This window comes from Phaseolus vulgaris, chromosome 3 (genome assembly GCF_051622355.1).
Source record: "Phaseolus vulgaris cultivar YP4 chromosome 3, ASM5162235v1, whole genome shotgun sequence".
NCBI lineage: Eukaryota > Viridiplantae > Streptophyta > Magnoliopsida > Fabales > Fabaceae > Phaseolus > Phaseolus vulgaris.
The window spans coordinates 49247569-49273662 of record NC_143500.1 but is presented as its reverse complement, the minus strand read 5'-3'; the positions used below and the strand labels follow the sequence as shown (position 1 = coordinate 49273662).

The window sequence follows — 26094 nt, the reverse complement described above, 5'->3', positions numbered from 1 at the left end:
AGTGAAGAAAACCTTATTTATAAACAAATTGATGAGGGCAGTGTTGCCCAACATTGATTTTTATTGATAAAAATTTATTGAAATTCTCTTTCCTATATACAAATACTGGTTTACCTCACCATTCTTCCTCTTTAACTTATTTTTTCTACTATTCTTTATTGATTGTCAATAAAACGTTCAGAATAACTTTTAATTTCTATTTAATATCACATTAATGTATTTTTTCAGATCAAACTAACTTCCAATTTTCATTTATTATTTTGTTAGCATATTTGATATTGTTTTTATATTTACTTAAAAATTTCACATCAAACTCTAGTTTATTTAAAAATTTCAGTGATTTCTTTTTCAATTGAGTTCAATTTAACTTAATTTTATAATTTAAATCCAAACATATATTTAATATTTGTTTTTATATCTTTGTCTTTTTCTTTTTAAGAATATATACATTTGCAATGAATTAATAGAGAAAAACATTAAATCTATTCATTAATTACTTATCTAAATATATTCAAATAGTAAAGCATTCAGTCTCTTACCTTGTCACAGCTTGCAAGAATTAATTGTTTTCTTATTTTTATTGTTATGTTAATTTAAAAATATGCTTCATTTATTGCATTGTTTAGAACAGTGGTTTGAACGTTGCTTGTTTTCCATTGCGCTGATCGTGTTTGCCTGTATTATAAATTTCAAAATGTGACAATGTATGTATTAAATGTTTCTTCTGTATTTTTCTATTTAACAGTCATGCCAGCATTATTTTTCTTGTATTCCGGTCAGTTTGGTAAATTTTCTTTAAATAACTGAAATAGTAATGTGATATTTGTTTAATTCAATTAATAGCATCATCATTGTATCTTGAAAACATAATTGCATGCATCAAAATGTTAAATAAAAACTTTTTTTTTTTTAACTTTGTATTTATGATTACTATTTTTTTTTTAACTTTGTATTTATGATTATTTATTTATGAAGCGGAGCAATTTAATTAATATTTAATGCCAACATTTATTTTTCTTCATTAAACTTATTTTAACAGTTTTTTTTAAATTTAATATTTTGACACTCATTAATAAAAATACAATTAATTATTTTCATTTTTAATTTTTCTATCTTTTAACTTAAAGGATTAATATTTTATTATATTATTAAAGTAAGATCGTAAAGTGGGCTTTTAAAGATAATAAATAATATTTTATTTTTATTTTTATACTTATTATAGCTTAATAATAACTAAAAACTTATATATCAATATAAAAATTATTTTATATTTTTTTATTAATAATAAAAACTACTTTATATATCAATACTTTTTTAATTAGTATATAATTTAGTCAATATAATAACTAGTTTTTTTCTCTCTAATTAGTTGTTATTATATATTCATGCTCCAAATCATTTATTTTAATTTTTTTATTTGGATTGAGGAGAGAATTGTGGGGAGGAGACGAGGTGAATTTGTAATGATTAGAAAGGATGTGTGAGGTTGTTTGAATTGAATGATGATAGGATGAATTTGTGAGGATGATTTAAAAATATTTGAATAATGAATTATGATATTTTTTTTAGATTTGAATTAATTAAATTTTCTAATATATAATATCCATAATTATTTATATTTTTTAATATAAAATTAAAAATATAATAGAAAATATTTTTGTGTTAAATTGAAATAAATTTATTAAATATATTAAAATTTATGAAAATAATATTTATTGTTATATTCATTTGTTATTTTATATAACTATATATGTTTCTGTTGATATTATAATTTTATTTTTTATTTTTTTATTTTCATTATTTATAATTATACGTTGTTATTCATAGTAGAATTAAATATTTCTGAAATTATAAATAAATGTATGTAATATTTAATTTTGTATATTGTAATAAAATGCATGCACAATGGTATTTAGGTAAAATACAAGAATTCTACATGAATCCCCACAAATGTCTTCATTTGTGTGAAGATTGAAAAAAAAAACTCTCCACCCTCTCTCCCATCTACTCTTCCACTCTCAAAACCATTGAAAGAAACACAAAAAAAACTCCCTCCCTCCTCCCCTTCATACTTTGAAACAAGTTTCTTTACATCATCAAAAACAAGCAAAAACATCCAAAAACTAAAATATATAATATTTTTCATGCACTATCTCATTCTTATCAAATTCTTTTATCTACTACATCCTCTGCTCATATATAAAACATGACCACAAAAAGAATAAGTTAGTAATTTGATTCTTTTCATAACACAACATAAAAAAAATAATAATAATAAATTAGGTCGTACAAAACATTATCCAATACCACATTCACATGAATAAAAAAATTATCCATCATACATACTAACTCAAGTGTCTATTTATCTAATGCAACAGCATACATGCATCACTTGTCATATCTCAAAGGCAATCTCACTCTCATCTCTTCAAACTCATGACAAAAAAAACATTTGACAACTTTCAAAAGACACAATGCATTGAATTTAGACTCCAAACATTTTGCATCTATCACACTAATGTCCTCTTTGACACTAGACAAAGACAAGAAACACTATTTACTCATGTGAAAAGATAAATTCCAATGACTTACTAAACTTAATTATTTCAAATTGCAAGCTAAGTGATAGAAACATTTGTCTACTTTCACCACCTGGTATTCTCTAAGTGAGTCCAATTAAAAGTAGAGTCAAGATAATATATTTCCAAGAATTACAAATTCAATACACGATCGACATAAACATTTCAACGTAGTATTCCCTCTTGAAATTAACTATGTCTACAAACACCACATGTCATATCACAACCATAATATCATATATTCTTATTCATATACAGTCCAACTCAAATTAAAGACTAATAAATTGCAAATTTATCATTCATCCATTATAATAATATTCAAACATAATATATTGATAAAATATACTTAATAAATTAATTTTAGCATTTAGAAACATGTAAAGACTTGCTTTTCAAAAATTTAGAAAATACTCTCGTTCATTCTTCACTTTTCTTGCCTCGTGAATTAAGCATCTATTGAAATTCATTCAACCACCATTATGAACCAAAGGAGACAACTCGTGCAACAACTTTTAGTTGTCCAATAAACAAAACTCATAATTTTACTACATGAATTTATCTTAACGAATAAACCTCTCGGATTTTCAATTAATTCAATATCCCTAGACAAATGAAGTGGTCACTCAATGATTATACATAATTCATACTTCTACAAGATTTTACAAGTTGCATCAAATTGATCTAAACATGGTTCTACTTCACTCTTTTACAAAAAAAGAAGTTGAAAAATATGATTCTAAATAAGATTATTTTGAACCAATTTGACCCAAATTATAATATTCTACATTTAACTTATTAAACATACCACCTATCTCCCTTATAATTCATCCACTCAAACTATATAAATTTTCATCTCTATCATTTTCAATAATTCATATATCATTCATACCAGACATAGCTAACTAGAATTAAGCAATGAAAAGTCTAAAGGAGAGAGAAATGCTGAAGTGACTAGATGAATGTTTGAGTGATATTGTTATGTAAATACAATAAATATTAGCACTTGAATATCTATTAAGCTACAAGTCACACTCAAACAATATACACAAAAATAATAAAATCAACAGTTTCCACAAGCAACTTCCCAAAACTATTTTAACTATTTTTGCTTATTCTAACTATCATGTATCATAACTCCAACACAACCTATATGCAAAATCATAACTTTATCGATAATTCAAAACATGGTCTAGCAACTCTTAATTCCACCGAACGCAACTTATTTCAACAACTAGAATTCAATGCATAATCAACTATTATTCTTTTAACAGTAAATATATAAGTTTAATTTACTTAAACAAACTATAGATAGTGTTTTAATATAGTTAAACTTTCCTAATATAATAATTCTTTATTTCCAAAGTAGCTCCCACCGAGAAAAAGGATTGAAAGCTCTAAAACTCTCCAAAAACTCTTAGCTATATCACCTAACCAACAATAAAATGTTCAAGAAGTACACCAATGATGGAAAAAATGCACGCGAAAGCAATATACACAATCACAAATCAACTGCAGAAAAATAAACAACACAAGATTTAACGTGGTTCGGTCGCCAACTGCAACCTACATCCACACGGGCAACTATTAGGTTTACATTATATCCTGTTGCACACCAATTACAAGTACAATGATCTCTTTAAATAGAGATAAATAGAGATAATAAAGGGACACAATGATTAAGCTCACTAATTAAAACATGGTGTCTACTCAGCCCAACCCAATTGGTATTGACTTCATACCCAACAACCAATTCGCATGAACATTTTCACTAATTAAATTTATGAAACCCTAGGATGATCATAAATAGAACTAATAAATAGAACTAGAGAGAAAATGGAATGAAAAAATTTGATGACTCTAAAGTAAATTATGACCGGATACAATTGATCTAAATGAAGCAACCTACTAGTTAGTATAATTTGATCGGGAAGTGATAAAATTTGACTTTAGAAATGAAGAAATTGTAGAAAGAGTATAGAAGAATTTTTTTAGAAAGAATGCAAGTTTTGAAAATAAATTAATAAATATTAAATTTTTTAATGTATTTACTTAAAAATAACTTAGAATTTTAAGTTTTATCCTTTCTACTAATCCATAAAAAATTAAGTCTTACATTTTCAACAACACAAAAATGTTTGACTTTTGGAAATTCACGTACTAAGAAAGAGGTAAGAATAAAATTCTCTCATTCTCTCTTTTAGCTCCCAAGTGGAATCTCCTAATTTGAAATCACAAATCATTTTCATATATTTATGACTTTGTTGCTCAACTATTTCATATGAGATTCCTTAATTAAAATAGGTCTAATTTCAAAGGATAAAACATCCCTGATTTATACTTCATCTGATTCCAAAATATGGTTTGGATTAGATATATACTTAGTTGTGACACCAAAAAGAAATTGGGTGGATTAGTCAAATGTGGAGGTAAAATTGTCCATACAATACGTCAAATAATTTGGTACAACCCAATGAACTGAGGTAACTTTTTCAATTTGATGTGTAACTATCAAAATACATTATCTCCATTTGAAATTTTAAGGATTTTTCTCTCTACTCAACATAACATTATCTCTATTTATGAAATTTTTAGTCACTCAAAGATGCTTCATCCTCTCCTAAATTTGTTTCACCATATTAGTGGTCAATTGTAGTGACTTAATTCCCATTAAGACAATTTCTCCATCTCGATTCCAATTTGTACATGAGTAAGGGATGAGAATCATGAGGTTGAACACGGGACTAGTGGTTGCAATTATGACATAACATAAAGGGATGGAAGAAGGCATAATATATGTGAAAGGAAATCAACATGGAAACTAAGAGCATAAAAAGGAATTAGGAAAATTGTATCTATGTTGTTTTCATAATTATTTTCCTTCCTATTTTTTTCCTATTCTCTCTAGTCATCCTTATGTTTTGAGTTGATTTTTTCTTTATTCATTAGTACTTTCTCTGTGTGCTTTGACCTTGAAACTTGAATTACTCAATTTAATTTATCAAAGATAGAATCTCTCAACTTCCTAAGTGATTAAGGCTTCGTTTGGATCCAGGGGTGCCACTGTTGGCGACGACGGATGTCACAACAGCACCCCGTTTGGATCCATGCATGGTTGCGGGTGAGTGTGGAGGGGAGCAGAAAGTTGAGCGAATTGTTTATCTGCGCAAAGAAGAAGAGAAAGTTGCACTGTAGATGGGGAGTGCCAAGTCATCTGAAGCAAGTTACAAAGTTACCCTTGCTTTTGCTGGAATCAAGAAACAGTGCCTCTGCGCATGCATGCCACATGAAGCCATGAGATTCCTGACTTGGCTCAGGAATCGTTTGACTCTGTGTGAATCTGTGAAAGGAGAGTGAATGCAATGGTGGGTGAGTGGGTGAGGTAGGTGGGCGTGGCTATATAACAGCATGAAGTTCCTTCCTCCATTCACAGAAAACGAAAGCAACCGAGCCATCTGAGAGTGCATTGTAGTGTGGTTGGAGAGATTCCTATAACCCATCTTCGTTTCTGTTAGTATACCTTGTTCATCTCACGTCCTGGGGTTGTTCTTGTGATTCATCTGCGTTAATCTGGGTTGATCTGGGTTCGTCTGAGGTGAGAGCTAAAGTCTGGAATGGTGCATAATCGATTATGCCTCAATTATAACAAGTCAGATAATCGATTATGGGGCAGATAATCGATTTTTCAACGAACATAATCGATTATCTGTAAAAGTTTACAGGCATAATCGATTATCTGGTGTGTTGAAAATGGGCCATAATCGATTATTGTGTTCCATAATCGATTATGGTGTATTTTTGCCTACACACATAATCGATTATCTGTAAAAGTTTACAGGCATAATCGATTATCTGGTGTGTTGAAAATGGGCCATAATCGATTATTGTGTGCCATAATCGATTATGGTGTATTTTTGCCTACACACATAATCGATTATCCCTGGATAATCGATTATCCTCTGTGCATAACTGAGAGCATAATCGATTATGTTCTATATTTTTTTGGAATTCTATGTTTCTGAATTTTTTTTATGTGATTTTCAGGCAGTGTTCTTCATCCTAAGTCATCCTATTGTGCTGCTTGTGCTGCTGTTCTTGCTTATCTTCAGGTTTTTAATTTTTTTTATGTAAAGTTATTTTTTTTTATTTCTGTTTTATATTTATGATTGGATGATTATGGTTTTGTAGTATAATTTGTTTAGAATTTATTTTAGTTAATTATGTTAAGGAGTTACTAAATTATTGTTGGTTGGTCGTAATATAATTTGTTTAGACTTTAGTTTAGTTAATTATTTTAAGGAGTTAGTAAATTATTGTTATTATTTGATTGGGTGTTTTAATTTTTGTAGATAGTTATAATTTTTGTAAGATTTAAAAAAAATATTTATTTGTATGAAATGAATGATTTTCAGAATGGAAACAAAATTTTTTTGAAGTTTAGGTGATTAAAGACAAGTGAATTTTTAAATTTTTGTATGAAATGTACAAAGTTATTATTTATTTAAAATTGAATTGTTTATAAAAAAGATTTACAAAATTTAATTTAGACAGAATAAAATTCAAAATTTTAAAAAAAAATTTATAGGGTTTTCAATTTTGTAGATTTATCATAATTTATTAATGTTATAATTAAAAAAATTAAAAAAAATGTTTTAAAAATTTGTATTTCACATTAATTATTGGTGTTAGAATTAAATGTTATAAAAAAAATGATATACTAATTTAAAAAGTCAGAAAAACATTACATAAGAAATATGAATTTTTAATAATAAATATTGTATAATAATAAATATACAAAGTTAATTTTTTTTTAACATTTAATTTAATTGTTTATAAGAGAATAGATAATTTTTTTTAAATGAATATTTGTATTATGTATGGTTAATATTTTTTTAAATTGGACATAAATTATTAATGTTATTAGTTGAAAAGATTTAAAAAAATATTTTTGTAATTTTTGTTATAAGATTTAATTGTTATAAGAAAAAAATATATGTATTTAAAATGAATATTTTTACAAGTGGAAATAGAAATTTGTAATTTGTAGGTTTTTTAAAAAGTAATTGATATTTTAGAAGTGCTATTTTTAATTGATATTTTAATTATAAATGTAGAAAGTAATTATTTATTTCAAAATAAATTGTTTATGAAACAGATTTAAAAATATTTTGATAGGGTTTTCATTTTTGTAAATTAAACATAATTTATTAATGTTATAATAAAAAACATTATAAAAATGTTGTATTAATTAAAAATAACAGTAAAATTTTAAAGTAGAAATATCATTTTGAGTTTTTTTTTTAATTTGTATTTCACATAAATTATTGGTGTTAGAATTAAATGTTAATAAAAAATGTTATAGTAATTTAAAAAGTCAGAAAAAGTTTATTTTAGATTGATAATAAATTATTACAAAGATAAATAAGTTTACAGAATCCAAATAAAAATATATGTATTTAAAATGAATGTTTTTAGAAGTATGAGCGTCGATTGACAAAATTGTTTGAATTTAGGACTAGGCATTGATTTCATATCTCTACGTGGGGTTACCTTTAATTATTATTAATCTAATATTTGACTGCCTTTGTTAGTAGTTGGACATGTAATATTTGACTCTCTTTCTTAGTTACTGGGCATGTAATATTTGACTATCTGTGTTACTTATTGGACATCTAATATTTTGTTTTGTGAACTCCTACTTTCATTAGCAATGTAATATTTTGGTTTTTGAACTTGCATTATTACTTTATGATATTATGTTAACTTCTGTTTAGTTATTTATTGTAGTAATTGCATTATAAATGGCATCATCATCCCACAAACGTAACAGAACCCGTAAGGGTAAATCTCCAGCAGAAGATGTTGACGTTCCTCCTCCACCAACGAGGATTCCAGAAGTTCTTGATTATTCAAGATACTTCAGTACCAGGCGTCAAATGGTGGTTTTTGAAAAGAACTTTCATGCAAGAGCAGTATTACCACCAAAAGTGATGCATACTCCATTTTTTGCTGGTCCAGGATTTGAATTCCAAAATCTTTTGAATTGGCAAGGTTTACAACCTTTCCTCGGAATTAATCTTCCGTATTATGAGGATTTGGTAAGGGTTTTTTATACAAATGCAAAATTCACACCTGCTGGTCACCTTGCCGTTGAGATTTGCGGAAAAATGATACACATCAAAGAAGTGGATTGGATGACCATTGATCATCTACAGTATGACGATCTTAAGTTAACCCCGGGACGATTCCTGAGGAAGTGAATTTTGATCGAGCACTAGCACTATCCACCATGATTCGTGAAGATGTTGAAGGTCAAAATCTGAAAAATGTCGGTAGTCTGAAGATGAATGACCGACTGTTGCATTACACATGAATGACCGACTTATTCATTGTTCAATTTTATTGTTTTCTTCAAAACAGATTAGAAGTGACATGGTTCTAGGCTGTAATTTTTTCAAATGGTGCATTGAAGATGTTGCCGATGAAAAAGATGAAATTATTATCATACAACGGAATAAGATATGTCTTCTAGAAAACCATTTGAAGGTCTCCACAAGAAGGATTCAAATGTTATTACTGGGAATGTCTTTTCTTTTTCTAATTAACATTATTATGTTCTTCATGTAATGACTTTATATTATATATTTTGACACCTACTTAATATTCATGTTATATTCTAAATTTCTATTTTCTTTTTAAAATATATTCATTTTGCTATTCATAATAATGGAAATTATTATTAAAATTAATTTTATATATATTTGTATATATATAACATAACATAATTTATAAAATCATTTATAATATTAAAATTATGTAAATAAATTAACTTAAATAAAAAATAATTCTTAATTAATAAAATATTAAATAATATAATTATACTTTAATTTTAAATTATAATTAACTAAAATATGAAATAGGATTAATCATTCTTTATTCTTTTTTTATATAAAGGGTAAAATTGTAATCTTACAAATTTTACTATTCAAAATATATTAAAATACCCTCACAACTATCACATCATTCACAATTTCCAATAAACTTTCTTCACACATCCACTCTAACATACCCCAATCCAAACAACCTCAACTTTCTTCACACTTTCACTCTCACTCACCCTCAACTTTCCACTCCCCCACACCCTCTAATCCAAACACACCCTAAAAGTTGCATCTTTAACAAATAGTAAAAAAGCAAATCATTTTATTAGACTTTGTTATATTCAAGAATAAAGGTGTAATTTTTTTTTTCAACATAAAAAAATAAGTTAATGTAATACCCACATCACCACTTGAAATATAAGAGTATAATTTACTTTAAAAATGTTAAATGTACTAAATTGTAAGATAGAGGAAAGATACAATATAATACTAATGAGAGAAGAGGATTATAGCATGATGAAAAAGTAAACATCCACTACAATAAATAATGTTTTGAATTACCATCTTTAATGTGAACACAAGTATGGATGACATAAAAAAAAATCGTATATTTAATAAATATCTTTAATAGATATTAATACATGTATCATACTATCTAACATGCATATATTCACAAGTCGCTAATCATAGTTACAGAATATTTTAAACAAAAGATAAGTGATCAAAATAAATTTATTGTTGAAGTTAAACAATTTTTTATAATTTGAATTTTTATAATTATATTTTTTATTTAAACTCATAAATTTTTTTTTAAAATATTAATTTTAAAAATATACTTTATGGTACACCTTATTTAAATTTATTTAAAAAAAAATTATTTTCACTAATATTTTATATGCAGTTTTATTGTAATTATAATGTAAAATTAATTTTTATCTAAATTTATATTTAAAGAAATTCTTTTTATATTTTTATATAAAATTAAAAAAATATAAATATTCATGAATACCCACGAATAAAAAAAAAGCACACATATTTCTTCGCAAATACTACTTATTACATTGACAAGTACGGAATAAGTACTTTCCATTCCTACCCTATTCAGTTACATGCAAGGGCGATGTTGGATTTGTAGGTGGGTCATGGTTTGACTTTGGATTTGGGGGCTTAGGATAATTTTGGTGGCAATTATTTTCACCACCTTATTAAATTTCAACATGCATCCAATTTTCATGTAAAATGATAAAATGTTTTTTTTTTTCTGAAATGTATTTTTTTTCTATAATAATATTTTAAATTTTATTTTTATTTAAATTTCTGAACACAATAATCTATTTTAAATTTATTTTTTTAGAAGGTATTATTTTAATTTTGGATTTTCATTTTCAAAACGAGAGGCATTTTTTAAAATTTAAAAGTGTATAGGATGCAAGTTAAAAAAAAATGAGTATAAGAAGAATTTGAATTACGTTAGTTTGGTAATGCAAATTCTCCTTACACCCCATTCTAACATGCACATTGAAAATGACAAAAATACCTATAAAAATTATAAAAAATAACATTAAATAAAAGAATGGTGTATATAAAAATTATTTCCAGAACCTTTTATCTGGAAATATTTTGGATTTGAATTTCCAAAACACATTCTTAAAATTCTGAAATTTTTTATCCAAAATGTATTTTCAATTTTGTCTTTCGAATTTTTTTTTGTCTGTAATGTATTTTTTAGTTTTGAATTATATTTGTTATTTTGGATTTTCAAATCTATAATAAGGGTAATTTTAAAATTTCAAAAAATAATAGGGTGCAAGTTAAAATGAATATGGTGTAGGAAGAATTGCCTTCTGCACAAGACCCGATGAACATATGAATAAAAAAGATAAGGAATTTTTTTCCTACACTCCCATTATTACTAAGGGATTGACTTCATCCTAATTTCAAATTGTATTTTGATACAAGAATATCTTTCCAATTCCCTTGTTCATTGCTCACCATTCGTCATTTGTATTAGGGATTTGCATACATTTTCTAACTGATCCAGGATATTGATGTGTGATCTTTTCCCGATGCCCACAGAAATCTCCTCTGGATACTAATAATTTCATTACACACAGACGTCGAAGCTTTATTATAAAAAGAGAAATAAAATAATGGTAAGACAGTAAATACCGACTTAAGAATGCATATTATTCTCGTCAAAGACAAGAATCTTTCCCTCCAAGTACTTAGTCTAGCACTTATCTTATTCAAAATTGGCTCCCATAACTGCTTATTCCTTGGTTCTAACCCCAGATATATGAAGGGTATCCTCATTAGAGTACAATTTAAAGTTTTTGCATAGCATTCAAGGGAGTTCCTCTCTACATCTATACATGCCAACTTAAATTTGTGGAAGTTGATTTTCCCGATGCCCACAGAAATCTCCTCTGGATACTAATAATTTCATTACACACAGACGTCGAAGCTTTATTATAAAAAGAGAAATAAAATAATGGTAAGACAGTAAATACCGACTTAAGAATGCATATTATTCTCGTCAAAGACAAGAATCTTTCCCTCCAAGCACTTAGTCTAGCACTTATCTTATTCAAAATTGGCTCCCATAACTGCTTATTCCTTGGTTCTAACCCCAGATATATGAAGGGTATCCTCATTAGAGTACAATTTAAAGTTTTTGCATAGCATTCAAGGGAGTTCCTCTCTACATCTATACATGCCAACTTAAATTTGTGGAAGTTGATTTTCAACCCAGAAGAAATCTCAAAACACCTTAAAATAGCTTTAATAGCAATTACATTAGAGAAGGAATCTTCACACATGATAAGAGTATCATCCACGAATTGTAACATACAAGATTCAATCTCATCCCTCCCAACCTTCAGACCTGTAAACAGATTTTCCTTTAACCCTTGTCTAACTAGCCCAACCAAACCTTCAGCTACAACAATAAAGAGGAACGGGGGCTAAAGGATCTCCCTACCTCAACCCTCTATATGATTTAAATTTTGTCGTGGGACTCCTATTAACTATAATTGACACCGATGTATACTTCAAGCAACCTCTAACCCACTTAATCCATTTACAATGAAAGTTCATCCTTTGTAGCATATCATATAAAAACAATTCCACTTTACCGAATCGTACATTTTTTCGTAGTCCACCTTCAGACACAACCCACACCTCCTGTGCCTCTTTATCTCCTCAACCACCTCATTGGCCACTAGGACACTATCTAACATTCTTATGTCCTTCAAGAAAGTTGAAGGACTATCATCAATAACCATTGGGAGCACATTCTTGATCCTGTTAGAATTGTAGGCTTAAAACAATAGGGGGTGAATTGTTTTTTAACGTTTTTCGCAAACTTTGAAGTTATAGAGAAAGCCAATGAAGAATCAAAGCCAAAGGAATGAAAATGCTCAAGATACAAAACTGTTTTAGTTGACTTCCAGAAAATCAACCGGATGTTTATGCAGTTAATAAAAACAACTTAAAACAGATATATTTGAGATCAGGGAAAGAGAGAATCTTACAAACAGATTTATACTGGTTCACTCTTACACCAAGAGCTACATCCAGTCCCCAAAAACCACTAGGTATTTCACTATGTAATCAACCACAGATTACAAACCACACACACCAAAGTAGAGATCTTGAACCCGTAAAAAACACACACTTCCTTTGGCAATTACAACACACCACACATCAGAACACCCTCTGACTCTATGAAACACAGTTCTTTACAGAAATACAAATCAAAGAGAGAATAACGAATGATCACACCTGATACAGATTGAATTACAAAAATTACACAGTAATCATATTCCACTTTTAGACAAGTCAAATCAAAGCTTGATGTAAATCTTGGAGAAAACTTCAAAAGATTAATCTGATATATTCTTACTACCAGGAGCGTAAACACAAACTACTTAAACTCCAAAAGGCAGTTAAAAACATTTAATGAAGGAGCCAAATTAGTTTTGAATCCATTAAAACAAATTTACCAAACTTAACAAATTCTGTTAAGGATTTAAAAAAAAACAATTGGTTGAATTGTGAAAACAACTGATTGAATTGTTTTGACAACAAAGCAACCAATTTCAAAAATACTAAGTGTCAAACAATCGATTAAAAAGATAAAACAACTAGTTGTTTTTCCACCTCTTTGTAAAATAATGAAATGATTTCTTTTTTATATTAATCTTCTATTTGTAACATGCATTTTGTCTTCATGCCTCATTCAACAAACCAATATTTTATTTTTTCAAATGCTAACTTAATAACGACAAAGATTAATAAGGTGTAGACTCCTTTTAAAATAGCCCATGTATTCTATTAGATTAGTTATGATATAGTGATAACTCTTATTTCCATCTTATATATTTTCCAATTAATATTGGATGTATTCATGAAATTACATCTTTGAACTTTTATCTCATAGTTTGAATAAATTAAATACAAATACTAATTTAAAATTAAAGATAATATATTTATTTTAAATTAAAAAACATTTAATAAAAAATAAAACAAACATTAAATAAAAATATTTTTTAAAAAAGTAAAAACAAAAAGGAAAAATACTTGATAGCACAACTTTAAAAAAATTAAAATCGTGTTAACACACGACTTAAATAAAATAAAATAAAATAAAATAAAATAAAATAAAATGTTAAACCTGTACATTTGGCACTCTTTATAAAAAATAAAAAAAAATTAATATCGTAATTTTAAGCACTACTTTCCTACAAATAATTAAAAAATAAAATAGTAAAAAGTGATGTTTCTAAGCACAACTTCAGAATGAAATATTTGACCAAAATAAAATCATATTTAAAAATAGAATTACTTTATCTTAAAGTTGTCATTCCAAAAACAAAAGCATCTAAACAAATTCAGTAAAAGATTATACCCCTTTGGTAAGGAAATTTTTTTCTTAACACGTTTTTTCTCTCACTTCAATTTTAGAATTTCTTTAATAATAAAATATTATATTTTTAATAAAAAATAATATAAACAAAAATTTAAAATAAAAACTAATATATTTAATTTTCATATGATAGAAATAGAATATAAAAATACTAAGATGAGAACTTATCATGGAAGTTAATGCGAGTAGGTAGAATATGTGGTACATGTTTTATGTCGCTATATATTAATAGAAATCTTTAAGAAAGGAAAAAATAACAGTTTAAAGGTTGAAGGCAGCTTGACATAGCAAGAGATTGAAGACAGACATGGCTAATGAAGAGGAACCCAAAAACCATGTCTTCGGCATCAAAGATCTCTCTCATAAGACTCTCCTTCAGAGCGATGCACTCTATCAGGTCCATTCTGCAACTCTTGTATTCTCTCTTTGAAATTGTAACAATATTTTCGCTTTAAAGTCTCATGTTATCGCCACCAAATGTACTATATTATAGTACATACTTGACACCAGCGTTTATCCAAGAGAGCACGAGTGCTTGAAGGAGCTCCGCGAGATGACAGAAAAACATCCTCGGTAAAATCATGCTCATTTTGTACTTGCTAATAAAAAATATGTAGTCTCTAGAACAAACCGTGCTTGTTCCAGTTCATGGGAAGTAGTTCTTCGAATAGTTTAGTGATGATATTATGAAACAGGAACCTCATGGCTACACCACCAGACGAAGGGCAACTTCTGAGCATGCTTATTAAGCTCATTAATGCCAAGAACACCTTGGAAATTGGTGTATACACTGGTTATTCTCTTCTCTCCACTGCCCTGGCTCTTCCCCCTGACGGAAAGGTGATCGGATACGACAACACTCTATGGGCTGGATCTGTGGCGGCGTCGCCTGATGCACCGTTTATCGATTACATTAAGCCTCTTCGCGGCTATGTGATGGAGCTCAACAAATACCTGGCACAAGATTCAAGGATTGAGATTTGCCAGCTCCCCGTGGGAGATGGGATTACCCTGTGCCGCCGTATCATCTGATCATTTCCTTTTTCACGACTGATTCATTACTTAATTAGGTTGTGAACATTGCCGAAACCGGTCTTCTTGTTTCTTTCTTGTCATGTGCTGAAAGGATACCCATCAAACAACGAACATGTAAACACAGCTGGGACAGTTGCAAAATAATGACTTTTAACAATGGGTTAAATAAGTTCCAGTTATATGATTGTTTTTCTAAAGTAGTTAATAATTTTTTAAGACTAAATATGTAATAAATTAATTATATTTTTTTGTTTAAGTTCTTAAAAAGGTATTTATTTATATTTTCTTTATATAAAACCTTTTAGGTATATTTAGATTTTCAGTATATTAATTATTGCAAAAAATTAAGAATTTAATTTATATTATTTTGTAATATTTCAAATATTGTGACGCCTATTTTACATTTAGGAATATGTGAGAAGTAGCACTAATGGAGTTAATGTTAAATATTTAAGTTAAATTTTTTAATTGATTAAAATATAATTTGAAGAAAAATTATTAAATACTCAAAATAAAAATCAATTATATAAGGATGTAATAAGAAATTCAAATAATTTTATTCAATTTTAAATTAATAGTATTATGCCATTTATTTTTAAATAATTCACACTATATTTTTATAAATGATATTTTAATAATATTTTTTTATAAAAACTCTTTATAATTTTCTATTTATACTAAAATCTTATAACTTAAAAAAAATATTAAATTTTTTATTTTAATAATAAGATTCATAACTTAAAAAAATTAATTATTTTCTTTTAAGCCTCTACTAATATATATATATATATATATATATATATATTTTATTAAATTTAATTATTTTATTTTGTAATTTAAATTATTATTATAAACAGTGTTAAATGTATATTTTTTTATACTATGAATACACAGTAGTCTTCGGCTTAATGGACATTTCTTATTCTATTTTGAATTTGTGATTTTATTTTATTTCCATGCTTCTTCTCGAACTTATTTATTTTCAATGTTATAATTCAAATTGTAATAAAGTCCCTAAATCCACATGATTGCAATGAATTGAAGTGTTAAACAGGCAAAACTTTAACTTGAACTCCATACGCACTTTTTACAACTGCAGATGTTGGGCATATTTTCATTGGGTACAGTAAATAATGAATAAGAGGAACCATAAAGGAACGATAAAACCTAACCCTAAACCCCAATAATATAGATAGTGAAGGACACAACTGCTTTAAATATACGAAAACGACACCAACAAAATTATTTGAATATATGACTAAAACAGAGTTATGTAACTATCATACTTAATCTTCATCTATCCCTTTTGAGCAAAATAGTTCACAAATGTTTAATCATGAAAATATATTCTTTTGGTGTGATTTAGTTTTTTTTGGCACTTTGTTCGGAGTGTGCTTTTGTTCTTAGTAGTTTTAGGACAGGTTATTGCATTCCTTTTGCAGGTGAGAGCTTTGTATGTGCTCCAAAATTTTTGTATACAGGTTGAGACATCTTAAAGTGTCCCTCTTTTAATTTCATTAATTCTTTGCCAAAAAATAGTGAAAAGATATTCAATTTCTTTTCTTTCAAACATTTAAAAGAACCGTATCAAGAAATCCAAACTCAGTATTTGAATAGTGAGAAAATAAATTCAAAATTGTTTGAATAAACTTGTCCACAAATATTTATACAACAATAAAAATAAGAAAAAATCTTTCATAAGCTAAAATTACTTATATTACATAAGTAAAAATAATCTTTTAGAAAAGATAATATAAAAAAAAACTACCACATAGTTTATTCATAACTTAGTTTTAATTTATAAAAAAATATTTCATTTTTGTTTTTGTTTTTGTTTTCTTGTCTATTTAAGAAAAAAGTTTATTTAAACACACCGTAATTATCATAACAAGATACTACTGGAGACAAAAAATATATCATATATATTTACGAATAAAAATTACCGGCACCTTTCAAAATAGTCCATATATTTTATTAGATTAGTTATGATATGGTGATACCTCTACTTTCATCTTATCTTATGTTTGAGTATATTTCCCAATTAATATTGGATGTATCATGAAATTACTTCTTTGAACTCTGATCTGAATAGATGAAATACAAATACTAATTTAAAATTAAAGACAATATATTTATTTTAAATTAAAAAAAAATAAAAAAATAAACATTAACACTCTGTTTGTTTCTATGGATGTACTGTTCACAAGGAAAGAAGTGAAGGGATATCAGTGGTTTGATCCAGGGTTTTGCAGATAACAGGAGGAGAGGATAGACCTGTGAACAATAAATATCCTCTCCCCTCAAAATGAAGAGATGTAGAGGAAAAGACCCATCGAATTTTCTCTCATTCATCTACAAGGGTTTTTAATATTAAAAAATAATATTTTTTTTATTTATATAAGATGTGATTTATTTTCTAACTTTATAGTATATATTTAGTATTTTTAAAAATTATTTAAAGTTTTTTTTATTTAATTTTTTGTTGCGTTTATATTAATATATATTTTTTTATAATTATTATGTTTATGAATTAGTAATTTATTTGATAATAGTTTTTTTATGAAATTATTTTCTATTGTTAATTACGTTATATTTATTTAATTTTTTTTTTCATTACTATAGGGTTTTTAATAATAAAAAATATTATTTTTTATTTATATAAGATGTTATTTTTTTTCTAATTTTATAATGTATGTTTAATATTTTAAGAAATTATTTAAAGTTTTGTTTTTATTTAAGTTTTTTAATACATTTTTTTTAATTATAATTTTTAAATTATATCTATTTATATTTATTTTCTAATTTTAATTTTTAAATCTACGAAATATGTTAAAGTTGTTTATTTAAAAAAATTCTTATTTCATTAGTAAAAATTTTAATACGTAAGGATAAATTTGTAAAATAACATTTAACAATTTTAAAAAAAAATAAAACTCCCTCACTATCATCACATCACTCACAAACTCCAATAAGTTTTTCTCACACATACACCCTGTCATATCCTAATCTAAACAATCTCACTTTTTCACACTTTTTTCTCACATCCTAACACATTCACTCTCTCAAATCCTCACACATCATCTCCTCAATCCAAACACACTATAAATAAAAAGAAGTTAAGGTGAGTCTATAAATAAAAAGAAGTTAACGCGAGTAGGAAGAGTATGTGGTACCTATTTTATGTCGCTGTCTATTAATAGAAATCTTTCATAAAGTAAAAAATAACAGTAGTTTAAAGGCTGAAAGCAGCTTGAGCTAGCGAGAGATTAAAGACAGACATGGCTAATGAAGAGGAACCAAAAAACCATCTCTTCAACACCAAAGATCCCCCTCTTAAGAGTCACCTTCAGAGCGATGCACTCTATAAGGTCCATTCAGCAACTCTTGTATTCTCTCTTTGAAATTGTAACAATATTTTCGCTTCAAAGTCTCATGTTATCGCCACCAAATGTACTATATTGTAGTACATACTTGAAACCAACGTTTATCCAAGAGAGCACGAGTGCTTGAAGAAGCTCCGCGAGATGACACAAAAACACCCTTGGTAAAATCATACTCCTTTTCTCCTTGTTAATAAAAAAGTATTAATATTTATTGAGTTGTAGGATAGAGGATATAAAAAAAAATGTTAAAAATATGCAGTCTCAACAAACTGTTCTTGTTCCAGTTCATGGGAAATAGTTCTTGAGTAGTTATAGTGATGATATTGTGAAACAGGAACGCAATCGCTATACCACCAGACGAAGGGCAACTTCTGAGCATGCTTATTAAGCTCATAAATGCCAAGAACACCTTGGAAATTGGTGTATACACTGGTTATTCTCTTCTCTCCACTGCCCTGGCTCTTCCCCCTGATGGAAAGGTTCACTTTTACAGCATAATCAAACTTTAAATTATACCCATAATCATAAAAGTAGTGAATTTTGTTTCACATAAATATATTTTGATTAGATATTGGCTTTAGACGTGAACCGCGAAAACTATGAATTGGGTTTGCCCTTCATTGAAAAAGCTGGTGTGGCTCACAAGATCGACTTCAAAGAAGGCCCTGCTCTTCCTTTTCTTGACGAGCTGCTTAAAGATGTGCGTGCACCGTTTCTCTCCATCTCAATTTCTGTTCATGATTTAGAAACAGAGCAAAAAAAGAAAAAGAAAAACGGAGTACTCTAGTTTAAGATCATCGTAGTTCATAGCTAGAACAGTTTGATAATTAAATCAACCGTGCAAATTCTGCAGGAAAATAAGAAGGGAATGTTCGATTTTGTTTTCGTGGATGCTGATAAGAACAATTACTTGAACTATCACAAGAGGGTAATTGATCTGGTGAAGGTTGGAGGGCTGATCGGATACGACAACACCCTATGGGCTGGATCTGTGGCGGCGTCGTCTGATGCACCGTTTACGGATCACATTATTTCTCAGCGCCCCTATGTTATGGAGCTCAACAAGTACCTGGCTCAGGATTCAAGGATTGAGATTTGCCAACTCCCCGTGGGAGATGGGATTACCCTGTGCCGCCGCATCATCTGATCATTTCATTTTTCACGACCGATTCATTACTTAATGAGGTTGTGAACATTGCCGAAACCGGTTTTCTCGTTTAGGTCATCTTGTTTCTTTCTTGTCATGTGCTGAAAGGATACACATCAAACAACGAACATGTAAACTCAGCATTGGGACAGTTGCAAAACAATGACTTTTAACAATGGGTTAAATAAGTTCTAGTTATATGATATATTTTTAAAATAGTTAATAATTTTTTAAGATTAAAAAAACTAATTATTTTCTTTTAAGCCTCTACTAATATATATATATATATATATATTCTGATATTTATATTCACACTTTCATAAATGAAAGTAATCAAAATACTCATATCTAACATTCGCGTTCATCTATTAAAGATATTTATTTTGAAATATTGTGGTATAAATTATTTTGGAATTGGAATAAAAAAGAGTAAATAATTAAAATATCATATATTGAAGTTTTCTTAATAAATTGTAAAACTAAGCTGGTTTTTAGTGGTTGGAGATTCCCTTATACTAAATTTAATATTCTGGAATTCCTATTTATTGAATGGGGCGCTGATAAATTAACACAGTAAAGAATATATACATACACTTCACATTATAATAAATTAATATTTTATTTATTTTTATTTTATTTTATTTTATTTTTAATTTAAATTATTATTAAACAGTGTTAAAAGTATAATTTTCTTATACTATGAATACACAGTAGTTTTCGGCTTAATGGACATTTCTTATTCTATTTTTGAATTTGTAATTTTATTTTATTTCCATGCTTCTTCTCGAACTTATTTATTTTCAATGTTATAACTCAAATTGTAATAAAGTCCCTAAACCCACATGATTGCAATCAATTGAATTGTTAAACAGGGAAAACTTTAACTTGAACTCCATACCGCATTTTTTTCAACTGCAGATGTTGGGCATATTTTAATAGGTTACAGTAAATAATGAATAAGAGGAACGATAAAAGAACTATTAAAAACAATGCATATCACGTGCAAATTCCGGTGTGAAGCTAAATTGTCGGTGTTCCATCCATTTCTATTATAGACGTAGCAATTTGGTAAAATATCTATAAGCGCTGTCACTTGGGTTATAAAGGCATTTGCAGAAGAATAACGATGGATCAAAGCAAATAAATCATATTATCTATGAATATTATTCAAAAATTCTGAATAATATTAATAATATTTAATAATATTAATAATAATATATTTAATCATATTAATAATATTAAATATATAAATAATATTATTAATTTTTATTTTATTAATTATATTAATATTGATAATAAAGAAGAAAACTTTCCTAATATATAATAATCATCCGATGTTAAGGAAAACGATACAAATATCATCATCACATATTGTAAAATAAGATATGACTGAAACAGAGTTATGTAACCATCATACTTAATCTTCATCTATCCTTTGAAGGACTTTTGAGCAAAATAGTTCACAAATGTTTAATCATGAAAAGATATTCAATTTCTTTTCTTTCAATATTTAAAAGAACAGTATCAAGAAACCCAAACTGAGTATTTGAATAGTGAGACAGTGAGAAAATAAATTCAAAATTATTTGAATAAACTTGTCCACAAGTATTTATACAACAATAAAAATAAGAAAAAATCTTTCATAAGCTAAAATTACTTATATTACGTAAGTAAAAAATCATCTTTTAGAAAAGCTAATATAAAAAAAACTACCACATAGTTTATTCATCACTTAATTTTAATTTATAAAAAAATATTTCATTTTTCTTTTTATTTTCTTGTCTATGTAAGAAAAAAGTTTATTTAAATATATCCTTTTTATCATAACAAGATACTACTGGAGACAAAAAATATATCATATATATATTTACAAATAAAAATTACTGGCACCTTGCAATTCATCAAAAGGAAAATCTCCAGGAAAAATAGATCCCTAGAAGAATTCTTTATATAAAGAGATACAATACAATTATTTAGTCGAAGTTTCTAGCAATGAGAATGACAACATGTTGAGGACAGTTTCCCTTAAAAAATTAATTAAGGAAAAGTTAGCCATACATGTCTGGTGTTGTCATGATTTCAATGGAAGTTTAGGAGGACTAAACTTTTACGAAGTTGCTAAGTGACCATAAAAAAAGAATAAAATATAACATTTAAGGGTCATCAAAGATTTACTCAAAAAAGCAGGAAAAGTTCTGTAATACTAGGACAAAGCATTTGGGGATCCAGGGATAGGATTTTGAGCACAGAAAGGACACTGCTATAAAATATCTCGTTAACATGAACAATCTCAAGATATATTTTTCAATAAGACACAGTAAATTCTTGACTGTTGTTTTTCATAGTCACATTTTCTATCTTGACCAAATGCATTTACTATGTGTGTTCACTCAACCAATATACACAAGCAGGAAAAAAAAAAGGAAAAATGGCGTAATTTCACAATTTGATGCATAACAATGTCATGTCACCTTGTGCACAATCATGAAAACTTACAATCAGTGCTCCCATTATCCATCAAAAGACTTAGCAGTCTATGGTGTAAAATCAACTCAAGTAAGCCACAACGACAATGATAATACATACTTCATTTATGCCATAAGGAACTCTACCACTAAGCTTCATAATCAATAGGAATCAGAGAAAAAGCTACCAACTTATATAGCAGCCAGAATCACAAACAGTAGAGAATAATTGTCCAATCAAACTTGACTGTGGAGATTAGTTGCAGTGTTTAGGTTAGATGGTTTTTAACTTGTACAATTTGTAGCATCTTACAACACTCAAATGAATTAAATTTCATAACTAAGCATCTAATCAGGGAATGGTCAGTTGCTGCACTCCAATACCATATTAACATCAGCAACAGTTCCATGCCAAGATACTAGAGATCCTCTTGAAAGGCTAGCTTAAATATGTCACGCAACAGTGCGTAGTCATCACAGCTGCAACTAGACTTTGTAGCAGTAAAGGACGACGAGATGTAAACAATTTGGATGATGAACAGGTGAAGCTGATTTAGATTAAATACAAATACCAAATTAAAATTAAAGACAATATATTTCTTTTAAATTAAAAAATAATAATAAAAAAGAAAACAAACATTAAAAAATAAGAATTTTTAAAAAAAGTTAAAAAAAACAAAGAGATACTAGATAGCAAAACTTTAAAAAAATTAATAAAAATTAAAATCGTGTTAACACACGACTTAAAAAAAATGTTAAATCTGTACATTTGGCACTATATATTTATAATAAAAAAATAATATCGTAATTTTAAGCACTACTTTCCTACAAATAATTACAAAATAAAATAGTAAAAGGGTTGTTTCTAAGCACAACTTCAGAATGAAATATTTGACCAAAATAAAATCATATTTAAAAATACAATCACTTTATTTTAAAGTCGTGATTCCAAAAACTAAAGCATCTAAAAAAAATCAATAAAAGATTATACCCCTTTAGTAAGGAAAAAATTTTCTTAACACGTTTTTTTCTCTCACTTCAATTTTACAATTTCTTTAATAATAAAATATTATATTTTTTTAATAAATAATAATAGACACAAAATTTTAAAATAAAATAATAATATATTTAATTTTCATATGATAGAAATAGAATATAAAATTACTAAGATGTGAACTTATCATGGAAGTTAACGCGCGTCGGTAGAGTATGTGCTACCTGTTGTTTAAACGGGACAGTTATGTCGCTGTCTATAAATAGAAATCTTTCAGGAAAAAAGAACAATAATTTGAAGGCTGAATGCAGCTTGAGCTAGCAAGAGATTGAAGACAGACATGGCTAATGAAGAGGAACCCAAAAACCATGTCTTCGGCGTCAAAGATCTCTCTCATAAGACTCTCCTTCAGAGCGATGCACTCTATCAGGTCCATTCTGCAACTCTTGTATTCTCTCTTTGAAATTGTAACAATATTTTCGCTTCAAAGTCTCATGTTATCGCCACCAAATGTACTATATTGTAGTACATACTTGAAACCAGCGTTTATCCAAGAGAGCACGAGTGCTTGAAGGAGCTCCGCGAGATGACAGAAAAACATCCTCGGTAAAATCATGTTCATTTTGTACTTGCTAATAAAAAATATGTAGTCTCTAGAACAAACCGTGCTTGTTCCAGTTCATGGGAAGTAGTTCTTTGAATAGTTTAGTGATGATATTATGAAACAGGAACCTCATGGCTACACCACCAGACGAAGGGCAACTTCTGAGCATGCTTATTAAGCTCATTAATGCCAAGAACACCTTGGAAATTGGTGTATACACTGGTTATTCTCTTCTCTCCACTGCCCTGGCTCTTCCCCCCGATGGAAAGGTTCTCTTTTACAGCATAATCAAACTTTAAATTATACCCATAATCATAAAAGTAGTGAATTTTGTTTCACATAAATATATTTTGATTAGATATTGGCTTTGGACGTGAACCGCGAATACTATGAATTGGGTTTGCCCATCATTGAAAAAGCTGGTGTGGCTCATAAGATCGACTTCAAAGAAGGCCCTGCTCTTCCTTTTCTTGACGAGCTGCTTAAAGATGTGCGTGCACCGTTTCTAGTTTAAGATCATCGTAGTTCATAGCTAGAACAGCTTGATAATTAAATCAACCGTGTCAATTCTGCAGGAAAACAAGAAGGGAACGTTCGATTTCGTTTTCGTGGATGCTGATAAGAACAATTACTTGAACTATCACAAGAGGGTAATTGATCTGGTGAAGGTTGGAGGGCTGATCGGATACGACAACACCCTATGGGCTGGATCTGTGGCGGCGTCGCCTGATGCACCATTTATGGATTACATTAAGCCTCTTCGCGGCTATGTGATGGAGCTCAACAAGTACCTGGCACAAGATTCAAGGATTGAGATTTGCCAGCTCCCCGTGGGAGATGGGATTACCCTGTGCCGCCGCATCATCTGATCATTTCCTTTTTCACGACCAATTCATTACTTAATTACTTGCGTGATGATTGCAGAAACCGGTTTCTTCGTTTAGGTGTCCTTGTTTTCTTTCTTGCCATGTGATGAAATGATACAAGTCAAATCATGTAAACTCAGCACTGGGACAGTTGCAAAATAATGTTTTTTAACAATGGGGTAAATAAGTTCAAGTTATATGATTTTTTTAAATAGTTAATAATTTTTTAAGATTAAATATGTAATAAATTAATTATATATTGTTATTACGAAGTGAATCTCCAACAATTATTTCGTTTAAGTTCTGAAAAAAATATTTATTTATATTTATTTATTATATAAAACTTTTTAAGTATATTTAGATTTTCAATATATTAATTATTGCAAAAAATTAAGAATTTAATTTATATTATTTCGTAAATTTCAAATATTGTGACGCCTTTTTTTTAAATTTACGAATATGTGAGAAGTAGCACTAATAGAGTTAATGTTAAATATTTGTAATTTTTTTAATTGATTAAAATCTAATTTGAAGAAAAAGTATTAAATACTCAAAATAAAAATCAATTATATATATTTAAAATTTAAAATTAGCTTTTAATTAAAAAAAATATGTTGAATGCATATTCTTCATCATAAAATGGTAAAAAATAATTTTGTAACTCCAAATATAACGGGTCTTTATAGGTGGTTTTCTGAGTATTATTATTTTTTAATTAGTTAATTCAATCTAATTTTGCATAAACAATAGCATATATAATACAAGGATGTGTAATAAGAAATTCAAATAATTTTATTCAATTTTAAATTAATACTATTATGCCATTTACTTTTTAAATAATTCACACTATATTTCTATAAATGCTATTTTCGTAATAAAGTTTTATAAAAACACTTTATAATTTTCTATTTATGCTTAAATCTTATAAGTTAAAAAATAATTTAATTATTGAATTTTGTATTTTGATAGTAAGATTCATAACTTAAAAAAACTAATTTTATAATATTTCTATTCACACTTTCATAAATAAGTAATCAAAATACTCATATCTAATATTGGCGTACATCTATTAAAGATATTTATTTTGTGGTATAAATTATTTTGGAATTGGAATAAAATAGAGTAAATAATTAAAATATGATATATTGAGGTTTTCTTAATAAATTGTAAAATTAAGCTGTTTTTAGTGGTTGGAGATTCTCCTATGCTAAATTAA

At 27.7% G+C, this 26094-nt stretch overlaps 3 protein-coding genes across 3 annotated transcripts; all 3 read left to right on the top strand.

The window, feature by feature from the left end:
• The first annotated feature begins 14643 nt into the window (after positions 1 to 14643).
• On the top strand, positions 14644 to 15616 carry LOC137808291 (caffeoyl-CoA O-methyltransferase). Its single transcript, XM_068609323.2, has 3 exons — positions 14644 to 14781; positions 14878 to 14957; positions 15080 to 15616. Exons 1-3 carry the CDS (start codon positions 14692 to 14694, stop codon positions 15414 to 15416), a joined length of 507 nt encoding a protein of 168 aa, XP_068465424.2. The 5' UTR covers positions 14644 to 14691; the 3' UTR covers positions 15417 to 15616.
• A 3012-nt stretch (positions 15617 to 18628) lies between these two features.
• LOC137808290 (caffeoyl-CoA O-methyltransferase 1) lies at positions 18629 to 20152 on the top strand. Its single transcript, XM_068609322.2, has 5 exons — positions 18629 to 18787; positions 18884 to 18963; positions 19137 to 19281; positions 19371 to 19502; positions 19656 to 20152. The coding sequence occupies exons 1-5, from the start codon at positions 18698 to 18700 to the stop codon at positions 19947 to 19949; spliced, it is 741 nt and encodes a 246-aa protein (XP_068465423.1). The 5' UTR covers positions 18629 to 18697; the 3' UTR covers positions 19950 to 20152.
• Positions 20153 to 23587: 3435 nt separating this feature from the next.
• On the top strand, positions 23588 to 25090 carry LOC137808289 (caffeoyl-CoA O-methyltransferase 1). Its single transcript, XM_068609321.2, has 5 exons — positions 23588 to 23838; positions 23935 to 24014; positions 24137 to 24281; positions 24371 to 24502; positions 24588 to 25090. The coding sequence occupies exons 1-5, from the start codon at positions 23749 to 23751 to the stop codon at positions 24879 to 24881; spliced, it is 741 nt and encodes a 246-aa protein (XP_068465422.1). The 5' UTR covers positions 23588 to 23748; the 3' UTR covers positions 24882 to 25090.
• The last annotated feature ends 1004 nt before the right edge of the window (positions 25091 to 26094 follow it).